The sequence below is a fragment of the Pteropus vampyrus genome, unplaced genomic scaffold (genome assembly GCF_000151845.1).
Source record: "Pteropus vampyrus isolate Shadow unplaced genomic scaffold, Pvam_2.0 Scaffold76, whole genome shotgun sequence".
NCBI classification, from domain to species: domain Eukaryota; kingdom Metazoa; phylum Chordata; class Mammalia; order Chiroptera; family Pteropodidae; genus Pteropus; species Pteropus vampyrus.
The window spans coordinates 6208772-6228473 of record NW_011888857.1 but is presented as its reverse complement, the minus strand read 5'-3'; the positions used below and the strand labels follow the sequence as shown (position 1 = coordinate 6228473).

At 35.5% G+C, this 19702-nt stretch overlaps 1 protein-coding gene across 4 annotated transcripts in view; it reads left to right on the top strand.

Annotated features, from left to right (window-relative positions):
- Positions 1-2113: 2113 nt before the first annotated feature.
- Positions 2114-19702, top strand: part of LUZP2 (leucine zipper protein 2) — a 415565-nt gene continuing 397976 nt past the window's right edge. For 2 of the 4 annotated variants that reach the window (XM_023532082.1, XM_023532081.1), the window contains exon 1: positions 2298-2897. Coding sequence is in view for 2 of the 4 variants with exons in the window: in XM_023532080.1 (XP_023387848.1) it covers positions 2836-2897 (62 nt within the window). In the remaining 2 variants the exon portion in view is untranslated. Of the gene's footprint in view, positions 2898-19702 lie in introns of all 4 variants that reach the window. The other 2 variants (XM_023532080.1, XM_011362583.2) reach the window with 2 other exon arrangements.

Sequence of the window (19702 nt, the reverse complement as noted above, 5' to 3'; positions counted from 1 at the left end):
CATAGGTCAGGTGGTTTCAGCTAAGTGAACCTCCTGTCTGCACTGCTGCAACTTTAAAATTTATATACTGAATCTCTGAAACCATGAAATTAATTATGGATTTGAGTTTTCTTGTGGCAGTGTAGACAGAATGTCATGGGTGATGGAGACTTATGGTCTTGTAATTCCCCAACAAGAAAAGACTTCTGCTGAAAGAAAGATCTATACTTGAATTCAGAATTTAATACTTCAGTCCCGTAAATCTTTGGGAGTTTCACTTTCCAAGGTACTTAGGTTCGCCTTCCAAGATATGCTTCCCTGATGACCTAATGGATCAGAAAAGGTGTTTTTTTTCTGCTTGCAGAAAATGCATAAAAGCCAACAAATCTTGTGGTTCTTTATTGGTATCCAAGAAGCACAACATAAATGTGAGACAGTTTTAAAAATGTTCATTCTAATACTTCCCTTTCTTGATTGACAATCTACAGTAGTCTGTCCTACAGTCTGTATTATACATCTGATATAAAAAATAACAATTTAGGCTGGGGAAAGTCTTTTATTACAAAGGTATATTTAAAAAACAAACTTTTCCTGAAGAAAACAAATGTTTTACAGTGATGCAGACTGAATTTGAATACAATCTCCACTACATAAGTTACTTGAGTGATATTGAAGGTGTTACTTACACACTCTGAATCTGTCACCCCAGCTGCCAAAGAGGAGAGTAATAGAAATGACTACCACACTTGGTTTCTATGATTAGGGCACACATAACGAACTCAGTCTTGTTATATAAACAAAAATGTTTTCTACAAGCATATCATTTCCTAATATACAACTTTTTTTTGTTTTATTACCAAGTACTGTCATATGTCTTTGCTGAGTGTGCAACTCAATGGTTACCTTCCAAACTGAGTAGGAAATCTATTATTAGACAACTCTGTTAAGAACATATTTTCTTTCCCAGTCAGAGTTCTGTTGTAGTGCAATTTTTCTATTTAAAAAACATTTAATTCCCAAGTGAATTGATTTGTATATGTCTAGTTACATCTGTTGTGAAACTTACTATTGCCCAAGGGGCTGGTATCTAGTTTGTGAAAGTTATTATTCATCTATTTTAGTGGCCTGCGGTTTTAAAGCAATGTCTGTTCTGTGTGAATGTTTTAAACTTCTATCTAATTAAAAGAAAAAACAAAAACAAATCAGTAAATTAGATGGTTAATTCCTTAAACTCATCTCCTCTTTAAAATAGAGCTTTATAACAAATATATTTTTCCTACAAATAATGTCTTCAAAAGTTAGGTTAAAAGAGATGCTTAATCCATGTTTTAGTGTAAATGGCTTGCCCTTGAAAAAAATGGAATATGAGCTGAACCCTCTGGATAGGAATTGCTGAAGACCACTTGACCTTTGCCCTACAGGCCTTTGAGTGCATTTCAGCCTTTATTAAACATCAACTTTGTGTTGATCACTGGGATAGCTGTGCAAGGTGTGATGTTCCAGGCAAAAGTAGAGTTTGCTTAAGATTTAGAACTCAGTAGTTTGTTGAAATAAAATCCAGTTCAGATCTTGATGGTCTTCAGTTTCCTTGTCTCTATAATAGGTATAATATTAGTTTATATATCTCTAGGATGGCTCTCATGAGAATTAAATGAAATAATGTATGAGGAAGTGCTTTATAAACATTTATTTAACCCGGACATCCTGCTGTTATATCAAAAACATACCAGGTTGTAAAAATCCTAATCCAACATCAGTGGATGAAGTTGGCTGTTTTCCAGAATTGCTTTTGCAAAATGCTATTTTGTATTAGAGTTATGTTATTTAATTTTACTAATCAATTTTTCAAAATAAAGCTTATTAAATATCAGATGTCCATCATAGGAATTTGGAAAATGTAGAAAATAAAATGACATATAAGATTTCCTGCCTTCCGATACTGTTAACATGTTGGTGAATTACTCAGTTATGTCTCCTCACCTGAAGAAAAGGCCTCTTCAGGTGAGTGAAACTGGGCCACCAGCTCCAACCCCACTGCCAGTTGCTAGTACAAGTGGACAAATTGAAATCAGAGGGAGATCAGAAATCTTCCAACCTCAGAAGCAGCAGATGTCCTACTGGTCCTGAAACCTCTTTACAGTACACATGTGCGGACTAAGAAGCTTTCGATAGCGTTATAGGCTTAGGGTATATTCTGGACGCTGCTTACTCTTGCTGTCCTTCATTCCGCATCAGGCAAATCACTGTGTATTTTTAATTAGAATAATATTTTAAACATTATCTCCATAGCGACGTTCTTCCAAACATGGCTCAATCAGGTGAGGGACACCTGCCTGTGACTCTAAGCGTCTGATAGTCTTTCCCAGTGAATTGTCTCACCTCCTGCGGAGTACGCTGGTTCAACAACTGGCAGATTAGAGTTCTCCTCGACCTCTTTCCGCTCCTCCCCATCCTCGGGGAAAACGGGAATAAATGATCAGCCCCGCGTGGGCGAGCAGCCGGCTGAGCGCAGCCCGTTGACCGGAGCGCGCAGGGCCATCGCTGGGCACCCCACCCCCTCTCCCCGCACCGCCTCCAGCGCGAGTGACAACGCGCCCTCCGGGCTCGGGAGCGCTGGCGCCGAACAATCCCCGGCAGGGCTCGACTCGCCGCTGGTGACATCACTCCCAAAGATACTCCTCGCTCTCAGTGCCTGCCTTCGCGAGGCGTCTGTCCGTTTGTCCGTTTCTTTCCATCACCTGCTGGAGAGGGCTCATCTCCGTTAGCGGACACAGCCGGGCACCGAGGAGCGACAGGACCCGGACGACGAGGGAGAGCGAAGGCAGCGAGGGAAGGAGGACCCCGGCAGGCGACAGAATGAAATTCAGCCCAGCACACTACTTGCTGCCTCTCCTGCCTGCGCTGGTCTTCAGCACTAGGTGAGTCCGGGAGCGTGAGGGACCTGAGCCAAGGGGCGCTGCTGGCAGGTTGGTCCTATTGCAGGTCACCTGTGGGGGCCAAGGACAGCCACTTCAGCTGTTTGTATCTCCCACCCAAGTTAGAGAGTCTCTCTATTTTTTAGGGTTCTGAAATCCTTTCAGGAGAGCAGAGCCCTTTTCGAGTTACCCCAGTCCTTGGAGAAAGTCTCAGCATTTCGCCCAGTGAGGAGACCAAAAGCTTTCCCTTCCACAGACTGCATGTTCTTTCCTTCCAGCACTAGTAAAAGCAAAAGGTACCACTCAGTAACCGACCAAAATAAAGAACATAGAGAGACAAGGAGGGAATTGTCACCAGGCAGTGTCTTTACATTGAAGCTGTCTTAATAGTCACAGGGCTTCCTCCTCCCCGAAGTGTGTCAGATTTTAAGGTACAGGGAACAAGGGAAAAATGATAAATCCTGGAAGATGGCAAGACTTGCACGAAAGTTCCTGGACTTTGTGAAAGGGTCTGTTTTAACGTCTTGAGCAGGTTTAGTGGAAGGCATTTTCATTTAGCTGTCTTGTGAACAGGTCTAATTAAGGAGTATACAAGGTGATTAAAAGTTAGAAGACACTCAGAGTGCTGATGCAGAGACCCAGGTCAGAAACAATTAAGTACTGTGTACTCCATCACTGGCCATAGATAGGACTTTAAGCCCCAGTACAGAGGAGCTATTAAATGGAGGTTTAAAATGCAGTGATTGAAAAGAGTTTTGTGACTCCCCACTGTTGATCAAGTCCCAAAGTTGGTCATGGGCTTGTATTCTTCTTCCACAAGAGCAACACAAGGGTGGACTGTTTCATTGCCCAGGACTGAGACTTTATTTTGCATGCCCTTAACATCATATTGGCAACAACCTCCTTCCCTTGGCGACTATAAAATAAAATAACCCACACAGGGTGAAGATCTTTTCAAATCTATGTGAATGGAAACATTATCTGATTGTGCATCTGATGGAAAATGAAAGGGGATAAAGGGTTATATCTCTACTTCTGAAATTAAAAAGTATGAAGAAAACTCTATCTATAAAAAAAAAAAAAAACAACAAAAAAACAAGGCAATAAAATTCTTGAGTCCTTTCCTAACCTGCATATCCTCCTTCAGGCTCTTGTAACCAAACTTTCCTTTTAGTATGAGGACTGTTAGATTTAGCTCACATAGTCGATGAACTTAGTGTTTTCTTGCAAACAAAGCTCAGGTGACTTTCCCTGACTAAAGTAAAATGAGTTCTGTTTTTTACTTTCTCTGAGGGTTGCTGGTCACTTCAGTTCACAAAATACAGACGATTTTAAAATCACTTTGCTACCCATTACTTTAATAATTTGCTGCTATTACAGATCCCATTTTAATTTGTGTGGTTAGTTGTAAACAACTCCATGCATAGTGTGCATCACAGTTATTCTTTGAAGTGTCTTGCTCTTTATTCTAAACTGTTGTGTTGTGGTTTAATAATTACATGTGGAATCTTCTAGAAAACAAAGTTTGAACACTTAAGTAGATGTCTATCAACATTACATATAATAATAAATATTTAAACAATAAAAACCTAGACCAAAGTGATTTTTAAAGACAGTAAAAATCTCTAGTGTTCCAAAAGTACATTTGCTTTATAAGGATGCTATAATCTAAGTGACTCAGAAGGCTCTACAGTCTTTAGCTTCTGAAGTTTTAATGTTGGTTATGTAATACAAAGAGAGACAAAGAGCAATCATCTTCCCTTTTATGAAAGTGTTAATTTTTTAAGGATAATTTAAAAAAATAGTCATCATATTTATTACAACAAAAACTAGAATTAGTCATTCCTAGTTTACTTTAGATATTAAACTTCTTCAATGTCATTTGTATGTGAAAACCATGACAGGTCTTTAAATTTGCCTTCTTGCTAACTCAACAAAAAGGACATGCTGGACTTGTTCATTAAAACTGAACTTTTCATAATCAGTGGCATGTCCTGTTATTGTGATTACTCTGTAGTAATTTATTTTACTATATACTCAGATGACCTTGTGACAGTGAGCAAATTTAAAAATGAATATGGTACTATCAGTATGTCATTTTTGCAAGAAGAGATTATGTTTTAATGAACTCTAACAGAAGGCCATTCTCTTTGCAACAGTTAAGAGTTCTTGTCGATGTATGGTTAATGTGCAGATTAGAACCTAAACTGAACAGGTTTGCAAGAATAGTTGTACCAGTAGAGGTGCGCTTATTGTCCTGCTGAGAAAAACTGTGTAGCTCAGCCATGGCCACCTGTGACCATCAGTTTTCTAGCCAAAGACTTCTGTTAACTTAGTTTCTTAGTGGGTCCTGTATGTGAAGTAAATGGCATTTCACGCGCTTAGATTAAATTGAATACATTAGTAGAATGTGGCTCTTGCTAGATTTTCCTCTAGTCTTTGGGTTTTCTCACTTGTCTCAAATTGTCAAATTTTTTTCAAAGTGTGAGGAATGTAGATCTGTATTTGTTTTGACATTGTTTTTTCTGGGCATAGCTCTTTAATACTTTGCTAAAGTTCAGTTCTGTTTTAGAACGCAGGAATGTTTTCACTAAAATGAATGGAGCAATTAGAGAAAGTTGCTATATTATAGTATTCTACGCACAGGAATGAAAACTCTAAAACAATTCTAAGTTTTAAATACAAATTTTTGAATAGCTTTCTGTTTTTGTTTGCTCCTCATTCCTACCTGTTTGTACCAACATTAGCTGCAGAAGCACAAAAATTCCATATTTTTCACCAAAGTAAACATCAATGCCTCGTAATCAGAATTACTTTACTTGTCTTGAAAGAAAACTGAATGTTCACCTTCAACAATAGTCAAAAATTGTTTTCTGTTTTACTGATAAACCCCATAGAATTAAAAAAGAGCTGTTTAATTTCCTAATATATTTTCTCTTTTGTTTAGAAAGTACACATATAAGTTCAGAAAATATAAGTTAATGTTGTAAATAATGTAGTTAATACAAAAACACATTTAACCTGTGTAAAATAAATGTGGTCAGAGAAAACAAATGTGTTGGTTTAATAGCTGCAGAGTAGAATGACTGTACTTTTTAAATAGCATTGTTCTGTAGAAGGATTAAATTGCGATTCCAAGGCAGCCAGCAATTCACTTCAGAAAGAAGTAGTACAGGTATTGAAAGGAATAGTAGGGTGAAAAAAGTCTTTAGAACTTCTCAGTGAAAAGGGACACATGGAGTGCTGGAGAAACCTTGTGCTTTAGGCTACTGAACCTCTGTTCCTTTATGCTGTGATTCTACCCTTGATGCCTTTGGTTTACTGAGTTTTAAATTACTTAATGGGGAGAAAAGCATGGCAGGGGAAGAGTGAAGGTCTACTGACTTCTTGGTGGTTTTCCATCAAGCAAGAACTTTTAAGCAGATGGTTGGTTATAGACCTCGCAATAAGAGTCACCTTATAGATCTCCCCTGGGCTCTCTGATCAGCAGTCACACCACATGTTTACTTTGGAATCTAATTTTAGAGGGTACTGTGTATTGAAGATGTCCCAGGCTCCTATTTGCTCTGTGTTTTAATCTAACCTCAGAATCAAATTGATGTATAGGATAAAGAAAAGGTGAGAATCACAATGAAGACACAGTAAGCGCCAAAAGTTTTTATTTTTAAGCAAGTAAATTTGATATAAGAAGCATTTTTACTTTAACGCCCCCAAATTAATCTGAAATAATATGAGATTATTTTCTGAAGCCTCGTACAAAGTGAATTTTGCCACACACACTTTAATCTGACCCCACATATACTTTTTTATGATAAGAATTACACCATTCCATGTAATTTAGTTAAAAACATGTCCTTTCTAAGCTACAGAGATATTAACAAGCAACTGTTTAGACTTTTCAAATTTCAATTCTGGACCTTAGTTGCCTATTTCAAATAACGTTTTTTAAACTGACTTCTTGGAGGATTATCTTTATAGTTTAAATTTTCTTTATGACTAATGAAAGGGACCCCTCAACCACTTATGATTTGACTGTACAGTTGCCCTAGGCCACACTCTATATAATTCAAAGAAAGAAAGTGACCTAACGACCAGGAAGCAAAAAACCACTAAAACTGCTGAGCAGTATATGGTTCTGTGAAATGAGATTTTCTCATGTTTGTTACTTGTGCAGTGTATGCCTATCTTTGACTGACTTATAGAGGAAAATTCCTTTAATAAATAGGGCTAAATCATTTAAGTAACATGATTAAACATAATGTTTAATATTAAGTTTACTTCTCTAGAAATCCAAAAAATCCATTTAAATTTGTCTTTATAACCTTTAGAGATATCTTTGTTGTGTTAATGAACATGTATTAAACATGTGCCTGCAATTAGTCAGTTATTGCATAAGGCATCAGGGCAATACAATAATAGTTACAAATGCATGCCCCCATAATCTAGTCATGTACAGAAATAATTATATATAAGACAAAAGTGGATAAAAATAAACGTTTATAACAAAGTTCTAAGTGTGAATAGAGGAAAGAATGAATAATGCCCATTAAGGAGTACCAAAGGAGCTTCTGCTTTCCAAGGACAATGAGAGAAATTATATTTTATAATCAACTTTAATATGGTACATCACTTCCTAGCTATGTAATGTTAGGTAAATTTCTTAACCTCTGTCCAGTTTTCCCACGTAGAACATAGGACTCTACTCATAGAAACTACCTGAGAGGGTGTGGTAAAGACTGAAGGAGTTCACCTGGGAAAAGACTTTACCATACTCGATGGGATCAGACTGTGCAGCTATTACTATATTGTTATTACCATTTTCATGAAATCTTTGGATCCGTGATTGATCTAGACATAAGAGAATAAATGAAAACTTGGATACAAATCAATGGAATGACACAAAATTAACAAGAATCACAGTCATCACCCAAAAGAAAGAAAATATTGGCATAGAAGAGAGGAAGCAGGAGAAATAATTAGGAATATCTGGTAATTAGGCTGGCTCTTTCAAAAATGTTTTGGTGGCAAAGTTCCTAGATGGTGCTGTGTACTTTGGTGAATGCTATAAAAACAGCAATATTTAATCTAATCACACAGAAGGTGATTTAGCACTAAAGTATATATTTAGCTACTTATATATGTTTCAAATTTCATTGCATTTCTAGAGCATACATTGTAATATGAAATTAAAGCCCTGAGGACAGGTGTCAATGAACAAAAAGGGAAACTTTCAAACTACATGGGCAAGGTTGATATAAAAGTTTCTACCACGTTATTTTCTACTTGTTAATGGATTTCATCATGTATTAGCAATCTATAAAAGGTACAGACATTTAGAAAATATAAGGAAGAAAAGGTAACACTAAGATTTTTTTCCTACTTTTGGGAACAATTTGAGAACCATTGATATAAAAGAAGCCCAAGTGTTACATGTCCTAAGAATCATTATCTAAAAGAGATTTTATACTAACCCAGTTTTGAAAACAATTTTAGAAATCATCTAGTCTCAACTAGTTTGTATATACCTTATCACAAACTACGCATAATTGTGCCATGAAATTCTAATTATTAAATGAAAATATATATATATTTTTGCCATAGATTACTGTGTGTATGAATGTGTGTTGCTGACATTTGTCAATTGAGTGGATCATGGGACTGGGTATAATTTTCTGCTAAGGGGAAATAAAAGGCATAGATCATAGAGTTTGCATCAGATAGAGGACACATTTTAGTGGGATATCTAAGAATCTTGCTTCATGATTATAAGAGGCAAAGAACAGCAAAAGTCAACTATTCCATTCAGATACAAGCTGAAGGTCAACCAAGTAAACTGCTCTGAGAATGCTTTCATAAATGCCAGGAAACATTGTATAGCATAGATTGTGACTGCACTGCAATTATGTTTGACTTTTTTGGTGTTGCTTTAGAGTGTTTTAATCTCTGAGTATACTTTAAAGAGTCCCTTATTGGGAAACATGCTGTGAATACAAGGTCGCGTCTTAGTCCAAAGCCCTTCATTTCAGAGATGAGAAAGCTGAGTTCCAGTGACTGAGACTTGTCTAAGGCCAGAGAGAAAAACCAAAACGAGAACACAGAAGTAGCCCCAATCCACTTTCTGTTCTGTCATCTGACTGTTCTCTATGATATATCTCTTCTGTAATCAAGACACATTTGTATGGTTGGTACATACAATATATTTGGAACTATTTTAATTATTGTGGAGTATAAACTAATTTTAAAACTAATTGACCACGTGTAATCAAGATAGAACAGGGTATACTCAAAGGGAATTATAGTAATGAGTTGTTGAACATCATTTGTTCACCTGTATTCAATTATTTTTTGAAGAGCGAGCTGGCCTAAAAAAAGATTCTAGGTCATTTTCAATATTCAAAGCAGAGTCATTAATGAGTTCTCACCTTTGTACAAAAGAGATACACCTATGATGGTTCTTGTTGATCTCTCAGTTCTATTGTAAGATGATATTTTTGATGCCTTTGGTATCTTTTTCATTGAAACTATTTCCTATAAATATAGTTCCTACCTAGCTATTTGCTTATATATTTCTCTTCTATTAAGTCTATGCTGCAACTGTTGGGTATTGTTCAAATGACAGCATATTTAACTACCTTACCAAAATGAGTTTCTAAATATGTTCACTTCCCACTTTGATGTTTGACGACACTGCTTTTCATTTGGTTTATATGTTTCTATACTTTCATCATAGCCTATGAGCAATTTATATTTATCTAACATTTTTAGGATCAGACAGTCATAGATTTCATCTTACTTTGGAAATGTCAATTAACATTTCTTAGTCACCTTTTTTTCATCAATAAAGAGGTGATAACAGTATCTCTCTCATAGATTGGTCAAGAGGATTGAATAAGCTAGTGTGTATAGAGAAATACAACTCAATATGTTTTCCTCCAAGCTCATGCAAATGATTTGAGGCCAATGTGAAAGTCAATTCTGGATCATCCTAACCAATATCAGTTAGGAGAACTTATTTAAACGCCTATAGAATTCTCAAGAAAAAAAGAAAAGAAAATCTGTATTACCTGACATAGCTCCTATTTTGAATCCAAAAGCTCCAGATGATGTTGCTAACCTGGTTAAACATTAAATATAGTTATTACATTATATGACCATAATATAACATTAATGACTTAAAAGAAGGTTCATTTTTCAAGTTTACCTTAAGATGGCAGGACCAAAGAGACATATCTTAAACTAGGACAGCATAAACATCAACAAGCCTTTTGACAAGTTGAGGCTCCTGGACTTTTATAAGTGGTCTTACAGTGGGGTCAGGCTGGTCATGATCTCCACAGAATGGTAGAAGGGAAGGAGCTGAGATGGCAGAGGGAAATGAGAAACCCAGCACACAGGGCTCTTTGGATGCTGTGTGATTAGACCGAGATGGCAGGAGTAGAAAGGAAAGTTCTCCAGTACTTGCCTTTATATATTTTTTTGTTTTGTTTTGTTTTTAATTTTCTTTTCTCTAATGTTTGCAACTATTCATTGCTGGTCCTTGCAGTAAACTAAGCCCTTAGTATTGGGCAGGATAAAGAAAACAAAATGATCTGAATTATAAAAGAAACAAGAAAATGCCTGAAAAATTGAAGTGACATGTTGGCAAGAAGCAGATATGGTTGAGGAAGCTTTATTGCTAAGAGCATGTAGCTTTTTTTTCCAGATGCCACAAAGTGAAATGTGAGCTCATTCTACAAATAAGAAGTTCACATAAAAATGGGGTCAAACTGTTCTTTTTCTGACACTACAGTTTAGAAAAACATTGAAAGATATTGAATCCCTTTTGAGTGTTTTATATATATTTTAATTTCAATCAGTCCTTTTAGACGACATGAAAATTAGAGGTTCAGCCAATATTTTTGAGGATTATTACCCTGGAATTATGCTAGATGCTTACTCTCTGTCGCTTAACCCTTGTTTCCTTATAATACATTATATTTATATATGTTTTATCACTACAAAGACTGAATTTTGGACACATTAAATGCTTAGCCATATTCTCCCAGGTGGAAAGTGATCAGATCCTAGCTCATTTCTGAGAATTACTCTCCGAATGAAACTATAGCACTGCCTATAGAAACTGATCTCTGTACAAATACATACTGAAGGAAAATAATAATGTATAATACAAATAAGAATGCTGAAATTAAACCACATTGGCAAATAACTATTTTTCATGAGGTAGGACTGGCTACCTAAAATCTTAAAATAAATTAGCTAAAGAAATTCATTATTTTTAAGAATAATGCCAAATCGAAGCCTTTATTTTGAATATAAAAATTTGCCAGCTAATTCTAATACTTCTGTATAGAAAACATACATGTTTTCAGATCATTGTCTCTCAAAGTATAATCCTCAGTGTACCTAAATCAGAATTACCAGAAGTGCTTGTTAAAAAGGCAACTTCCTGGTCCTTATCCCAAATATATTGAATTAAATTATCTGAGGAAGGAGACAAATAATTTTCACTTAAATGTGGAACTCAGATGCTTCTAATGTACATGAAAGCTTGGAAATCACCGCTGCAATATTTAAGAACAATAGAGTCTAGAACACCTTAATCGCTTTGTCATTTACTCAGCATGGAAATTGTAGATGAAGCTAGGAGCTTGGAAAAACTGGTGATGTTTTGACAAAAATCACACCTATTTTCACATGTATATAAATAAATGTAACATCTTGTCATATATCAGGCTGTGTTTATCAGTCAAGTTACATGAAAATAATTCTCTGCCTCATGTACCTTTCTGCAAAAGGCCGAGAAAATGCTCAAATAAACTAAATGATATAAAACTATATCACATGGATTTATCAGGGGGCATACTTTATTTAGGAAGCACTTGACAGCAAGGTGAAATCTTACAGATACATCGAAAAGAATGAAAACTTAACTCCACCTCCCACCTCACATTTATCACTTCAAGTTATATCATAAAAAGTTATACCTTGGTTTCATTAAAACCAAGACCTAAACATGAAGCTATATAAATGCTTGTTGTTTTCTACTTGGGGCAGGAAATCTGAGTTTTCAAACCAAGTAGAATAATATTTAGCCTGGTAAAAATAAAATTTTGGTCTTTTACCCCATCCCCACCTCTTCCCATTAACGGCAGTTTTGTTTGCAAGATGCGAAAAAACAATTGTTTTCAATTAATTTTCGGTATTAAACAGAATGTACAACTATGACACCTATAACGCTATAGTTCATTTCCTCTCTGCGTAACAGTTAGCTCTCCCGGAGTAACAAAGAAAGAACTCAAATGATGATATGATAATAAATAACAATTTATTATCAATTTTATAATACCTTAAAAGCAGGTTGTTTAATCCTCATGATAAATTTCTGAGTTTGTTACCGATGTTGCCTCTATTTTATACGGTGTAAACTAAGGCACACAGGGGTTAGATTACTTGTCCAAAGTTATAAACTGGTAGGTAAGTAGTGCTCTTAACCACTATGCTACAGCGCCCCCTAGTGTGTAGTGTAGACATAGAGCACTGGAATGAGCAGATGTCAGTCTGTGTCAGCCTCATTTGTGGGTTCAGATTTATTCAGTGAGAGAAGGGAAGAAAAATGTAACCACCTGTCAGATATCCTCTAAGCACACAACCAAAGATGACAGAAGATGCTGTCTTTAAAGTTTTAACTAAAATAATGTTTATTTTATTTTATTTTTATTGTGGAAGGAAGTAATTTATTTTTATAATATTGTCTTTATTTATGGATGTTGTCTTCTGAAGTCACACCAGTGAGCTACAGTGCATAACTCCAGATGGCATCCAAATTTTAACTATGGGGCTTAGGAACATGTGGTAGGAATCAAACTAACCTGCGTTCTAAATGCGGCTTTTCTACCTGTTTGATTCCAGGTAGCTATTACAACTGCTTGGATTCATAATTTAAAATTTCAAGTTACAACAATAGTTTAAGGTTATTGTTTGTTTTCTATGTATAAAAATTGTACCACACAGTTCTCTATGGTGGGTTTATTTAATGCTTTTCCATACTTCATAAAGGTACTTTATAGATTACGACCTTAAAGATTAGAGAGGTTAATATATCTAAGGTTATAAGATTGCTGCAAGGTAGAGGTAGAATTTGAACTCATGAACTCCAGGTTCATGACAATAAAAGTTAACACCAAAATTTGCCAAGTCAGGCATTTGGGAAGTAACTCAGAAAGAAAGAAGCTGTTTGGAATCCATGGAAACTAGTGTAAAAAAGGGACTTGTATCATATACACATGTGGATGTGTGGGCCAGGGGTCTCAGTGAACAATAGTTTTATGCCCTGTTTGTATGGAAACCCACATAGCATCCTCACGCTCTAAATAATGTCACCTTTTGTTTTACAGATGTGAAAAGCAGCAGACTCATTATTTGAACTCAATCCATTTTTAATGCTGACCTACTAATAGTAATAATAATAATAACCATAATAATAGTAATAAGAGCAGCCAGATTTTCCTTAGGAAGTTGAAGTGCTAACGTTTTTACTGAAATTGCACTTCCACAGATAGTCAGAAGATGGCACTGTGAAGCACAAAGTACAGTATAGTCATATCTCTGTTCTAGATTTAACCCATATATAGACTGAAGCATTCACCTCAAAATTGATATCTAAAAAAAGGCTTGATTTCACATCATAATAATTAACCTATATATGTTGTATGTATATACATGATATGGATGTATGTTTATGCATATATGCATGTGTGTACCTAATACTAACTATATAGTATACATACTACGTATTATAATATATACAATTTTAGTAAATTATATATAGTACACATAGATATTTTACATTTTTCTGAGAATTTATCCTTAAAATAGGTTTTGTTTGATAATACACTACTGTTGGTTTGGTTCCACTCATCATTACAATGATTCCTATGTGTCCACTTTCCTCCCTAAGCGCATTGGACCTAAAAACTTAATAATGTAACTACTTTTCTTATGTAATCTTTTTCTCAGCTGACATCATATTAAAGGAATTCTCAAGGACAGACCTGAAAGAGGGGAATAGGCATCACGCGATAGAGACTTAATATCTGACATTTTATACAATTCAAATTCAAATTTGTATACATGTCCATATATTCCACATCACCCTGTGTAGCAATTAGTAATAACCTCTTTTTATCGATAAGGATATCATTAGTAATGACAGATAGGTGGCCCAGATCCAGGGCTCTGAGCTCGACTTTCACAGTCTCAGAGTTACCTTGGGACCTAAAAAGTTGCAGTAAAAAGAGACAGAGTTGCTTTGTTTTAGTCTGCTTGGACTACCGTACAAAGCCACATAGATTAGATGGCTTAAGCCACAGTTCTGGAGGCTGGCAAGTCCAAAATCAAGGTACCGGCAGATCCAGTGTCTAGTGAGAGCATTCCTCCTGGTTTGCAGACTGTTGCTGTCTTCTCTTTGCATCATTATGTGATAGAATTCAGAGAGAGAGAGGAATCACACTCCAGGGTCTCTTTTTATAAGGGCGCTAATCTCAGAGTGAGGGCTCTAGCCTCATGACCCAATTACCTCTCAAAGGCCCCAGCTCCTAATTTCATCCCAGTGAGAGTTAAAGTTTCAACATATACGTTTTGAGGAAATACAAAAATGCATTTTGTAACATTCCTGTTGGCAACTCCTGTGCCTTAAAGAAAAGAGCAGAGTCTGGTGCTTAAAAGCAGCCTGGTTTTAAGTTGTGGTACTCCTTGTTTTCAGTTTTGGAAGATGAAGCAAAGGGTACCAGCCTAGCAGAATTAAAAGAGGTGGTGCATATGCAGTATCGGACATTTTTGTCATACATGGTTTAGGTCTTATAATTTTGTACATTTTGTAAGTTGATGTGGATACCTGCCTGTAGGCCTTACCACTTTAATTAGCTAAGATTCAGTTTTTTGGATGTGTCAGAGAACTACAGATTACAGTACTTTACACAAAATAAAAGTTTACTTCTTTCTCACATGAAATGAACAGGTAGAAAATGCAGGGCTGGTTTATTCTCCATGGTCAGAAAGCAGGGCTATGTTATACCTTTTGTGGTCCTGAGGTACTTTTACCTTTATCAACTCCATCAAGCATATGTATAATGTTTGTGACTGTGTTATATATCAATATAAATGTTAATATTATGTATTATAGCTTAATATATTATATTTACTTAACTCATTTATTTTTAAATTTAAATTTAATGTGTAGGCTCCTAAAAGTGTTATAGACCAAGGCACTATGCCCACTGTGCCTAATAGTCAAGTTGGCCCTGTCAGCAGGGACCCAGGCTCCATCCAGGTCTCTGCTCTGCAGAGGCCCTTGCCAGCATGTATGGTCCGAGAGGGCTGCTAAAGCTCAGATCACCCTTTTAAAGAGCAGCTTGGGGGAAGGATATACCGTCTCTCTTTTATAAATACTTCTCATTTGCTAGAAAGTACAATGGCTTTACCCAGATCAAATGGAAGCTGAGACTTTATCTTTTTATGTGGGCGATGTATTCCAGTAAAAATCAGGGCTTCGTTACTAAGGAAAAGGGAGAATAGATGTTGAAGCTTTGTCATAGTAGCTTTGTTTTCTTTGTTGACAACTTCTCTAATTCTCTGCCAGTTAAATAGTTCTCAGTACTCCAAAAGAAGTGTTTCCCTTTAAACTACAATGAATTAGAAGGTGGGTGTCTCTCACTAGAATATTTTTTATGGCATATTTGCTGAATGAGAGTCACTGTTTTAATTGATAGGTAAGGTAAAAGCTTATATCAGTGGGACATGGGCTAAGTGATGAGAACAAACTAGGGAATATTTTGAGCTTAAAAAATAGGGATATTTATAATTAATAATTATTTTATGTGACTCTTAGATATTTACCAACAATAAAATAATTCCAGTAAATCGTCAAACCTTGAACTTAGTGCATGTCTTCTGAAGGTGACCACTTTAAAGGCAAGGTTCGCATGTATTTTATGACCTTATACTGTGGTTTACACATAACAAGCACTTAAATATGTGCTTAAATGCTTACTAAATAATTAAAATTGGACTCTTACCATCAACAAAATTAAAAAGCAGCCTGGGAGAAAATATTTGCAAATCAAATATATAATAAAGAGTTAATATCCAAAATATATAAAGAACTCCTGCAACTCAATAGCAAAACAAACAAATGAAAAGCTAATCTAAATAAAAAATGAGCAGAAGATCTGAATAGACATTTTTCCAAAGAAGATAACACAGATGACCAACAGAAAGATTAGAAATACAAGTGTCGGTGAGGATGTGGAGGAAAAGGAATCCTCACGCACTGTTGGTGAGAATGAAAATTGGTGTACCCACTATAGAAGACAGTATGGAAGTTCCTCAAAAAATTAAAAATAGAACTACTTTATAACCCAGCAATTTTACTTCTGGGTATTTATCGAAGAAGACCTCAAGAGCATTATTCTAAGCGAAATATGTCGAATAGAGAAAGACAAATACCTTATGATTTCTTTTAAATGTGAAATCTAAAAAAAATAAATAATAATAATTAATAATAATAATAATAATAATAATCATAGACACAGAGAATAGTTTGATGGTTGCCAGAGGCAGAAGTTTGGAGGTGGAAAGTTACTTATATATAAACTTTACATTGGAAAATCCAGATATCTCAGCCAGGTGATTGAGGTCAATATCAATTTAAAAAAATCAGACTCTTTGCTTCATTATTCCTTGTGCTTTTTTGGGTGGGGGAGGAGAGTAGAAAGAGAATATATAAAACATTTTTAATCTTTAAATAAGTGATGCTATTTTTAAAGGAATTATGTCTACTATTTAGGTGAACCTCCAAATCACACTATGATGACATTCAACTAACATCCTCATTTCTTTATTTTTAGCTCTTGTATTACCAAGGGCTACCATTTTCTCAAATTCTTCCCCTTGCAAGGAACTTTCTCCCAAGAAATAAAAAAAGAAGGTTGAAGAAATTTCTCTATACAGTTTTGTTCAACTGGGTTTGGTGACACAGTGATTGAAATAATGGATCATGGGTACTAAGCTGACCAGGGAAAGAAGTGAAGTCAAGTCGATGCTGGAAGCAAAGGAAGAGGCCAAAGGGCTAGATGTCTTCACAGGGTTACTGAAGGATGTAGTGATACTTCGAGACTGAGAAAACAAATAGTGGTAGTGGTCAAATATTGATAGAATTAACCTGTCAGAATCATAACATTTTAGATTTCAATGTGTCTTTAATTTCTACGTCAGCCCTTCATTTTATGAATGTGTAAATTGAGGCTCCTAGATATTAAGAAACTTATCAAAAGTGATACAATTATTTAATAGTGCAATCAAAACAAAGGAAAAACAAAAAGCAAGCAACAATACTCACATTACATATTTTATTGCCAACCCAGCATCAGTCTTTCAAAAAAACTGAGAGAACTTCATCATGATTATGAGCTTACCTAACCAATATAAAACATTCTGAAAAAAAATACATGAATTAAAATTGTATTTGTTGACATGCCAAATAAAAAATAGAGTCACTTTTGTCTGCTCTTGAATTCACAAAAGATCAAAAGATTTAATCATGTCTGAGCTGTAAATATCTATACATGTAAGAAAATCTTCAGAGTCATAAGGTGGTTAGTCATGATTTTGTAGTAATCATTGGTAAAGTTTTATTTTATTTTTATAATCATTGTAGCAATTAAGAGATTCATTCTGGGCCAATGCTATGTCTTAAAGCACTTTCAAATATTAAGAAAACATAAAGTTATCAATAGTCACTTTGAAAATTTTTTATTGTGACTATCTCTTTAAAGAATTAAAAGTATAAAGATTATTTTTTAAAATATTCTCGAGACCTGTATAATACAAAATTTATATGGTTTTGTCTGTGGCTTCCTCTGTCCATCATCTCTTATAGCTACAGTACATTGTAGGACTAGGATTTGGACCCCAGCCTTTGATTCTGAAGCCTAGGTTGCACCATGGAACTCGGTGGATGAATCCAGCTAGCACCAAGCAAAGGCTAAATTCTGGTAGAAAAGCGTGAATTGCTCTTTCAGGAAAACACTTGCTTTTGTCTACCCATAATCTTTCAGAGGCTGAATGTAGGAAGTGTTTATCCAGAAGAATTGATGAAAAGGTGATTGGCTGGGAAAATAGATGTTGCCAGACAGAATGCTAAGTGGAGGACCAAGTGAGAATGAAACTGATGTAGTGTTTTGATCTGTACAAGCATAGTACATTCTGCAAGTGTCATCAGTTTCCTGGCTGTGTTTTGTAATAAAATAAGAAGCATGTCTCGGGGAAGGGGAGAAACAAAACAGACTTTTGAAAAATAGAATGTCTATGGATTAGTGGTGAGCACAGTGCCCATAAACAGATGCTTGTGGTGTTAGAGCTTTTGGAAGAGGAGTCTCAACTGGTGAAAGAGAAATCTTCCACCAAATGCAGATAGTGACTGCTTTCAGTTGTTTTTATTTTTATTTTTTTCTGCCAATAAAAAGGACATATAAGGGAAACTGGCAGAGAGAGGTAAATAGTGGGTGATGATGGTTCTCTTATTCCTCATTTATAGTGAAACCAAGGTTATAGTAATATAAGAATAAATTTAGAATAAGTGAGCTTGCCTTACAACTAAATGATTTTGAATAAATAAACAGTCTCCACATCTCAGGGGAACTGAAAAGGGGGTAGGCCTAGGGGACCAAAGCATGGAATAAGGAAGGCATGCTATGGTATTAAGGGAAAATGCATAATAATATATCTGTTTCCTTCAAGCCCAGTTGACAACTGGATGATTATGAATTTCACTTTGTGAGGGAAGATATGGTGCCACCTTTATATGGAACCAATTGAATTTATGCTGTTTATGTAAATAAAATTATTAACAATTCTGTGGTTAGATTTTGAGGGTTTTTTTGTTGCTATTTTTGGATATTTTCAAGAATGAGGAGATAAGGTTATGACAACACAGCAATATTACATGAAACTAATAACCAAGAAAATATTTAAAATAATTCTCCCCTCTGGTGTTAGAGCAAGCAATGCTGTTGGAATAAGACTCTCAGATGAGAACAGTTCTGTTGGAGTGCCTAGCTTAAGGAAAGCCAAATTCATAAAACAAAGGAATAGATGAGACAGGCTTACGTTATTGAAGGTTGAGAATAAAATCTGGGTTTCTTAAATGACTTTTTATCAGGAATCCCAAAGAGGAGAGTGAATGAACTATTAGTACGACCAAAAGTTTTAGTAGACAATCACTGTCATTAAGATGTTTCTGCTCATTTGAGCTCTGAAAGGAAGAACAAGTGAAGGACGCTGGGAGGTTGATTCTTTTCTGTTTCTCAGAGACTAGAGCCAGAAAGCCTGTCATAAATTATTGGAAATTAACCCAATTAATCCAGGGCCTCTGTTGCAGGAGCTATCCAATTATCGTGGAGTAGTCCAGGATGTATGGTATAAAAAGGGAGTGCATAGTTGTGCTGGTGAGGCCACATTTTTCATAACTTACTGTCTTCCTGCAGTAAGGGTTTAGTTTCCTAAACCCAAGGACCCCGAGCTATAAATGACACTTTTGGCAACAAGCAAGAGCAATAACTTGGCAATTCATTGGTTTAATAACAAATAAGAATATATGAATTAAATTAATGTTTATTAAGAACATAATATATAACAGTAAGTAATGTTAAGTGCTTGGGAGCCCAAACACATAAGATGAGCCCTTTGTAGAATGTGAAGAAGACCAAATGCCCAAACAGAAGAGTAAAGTGTCCCACCTCTGAGAATAGAGA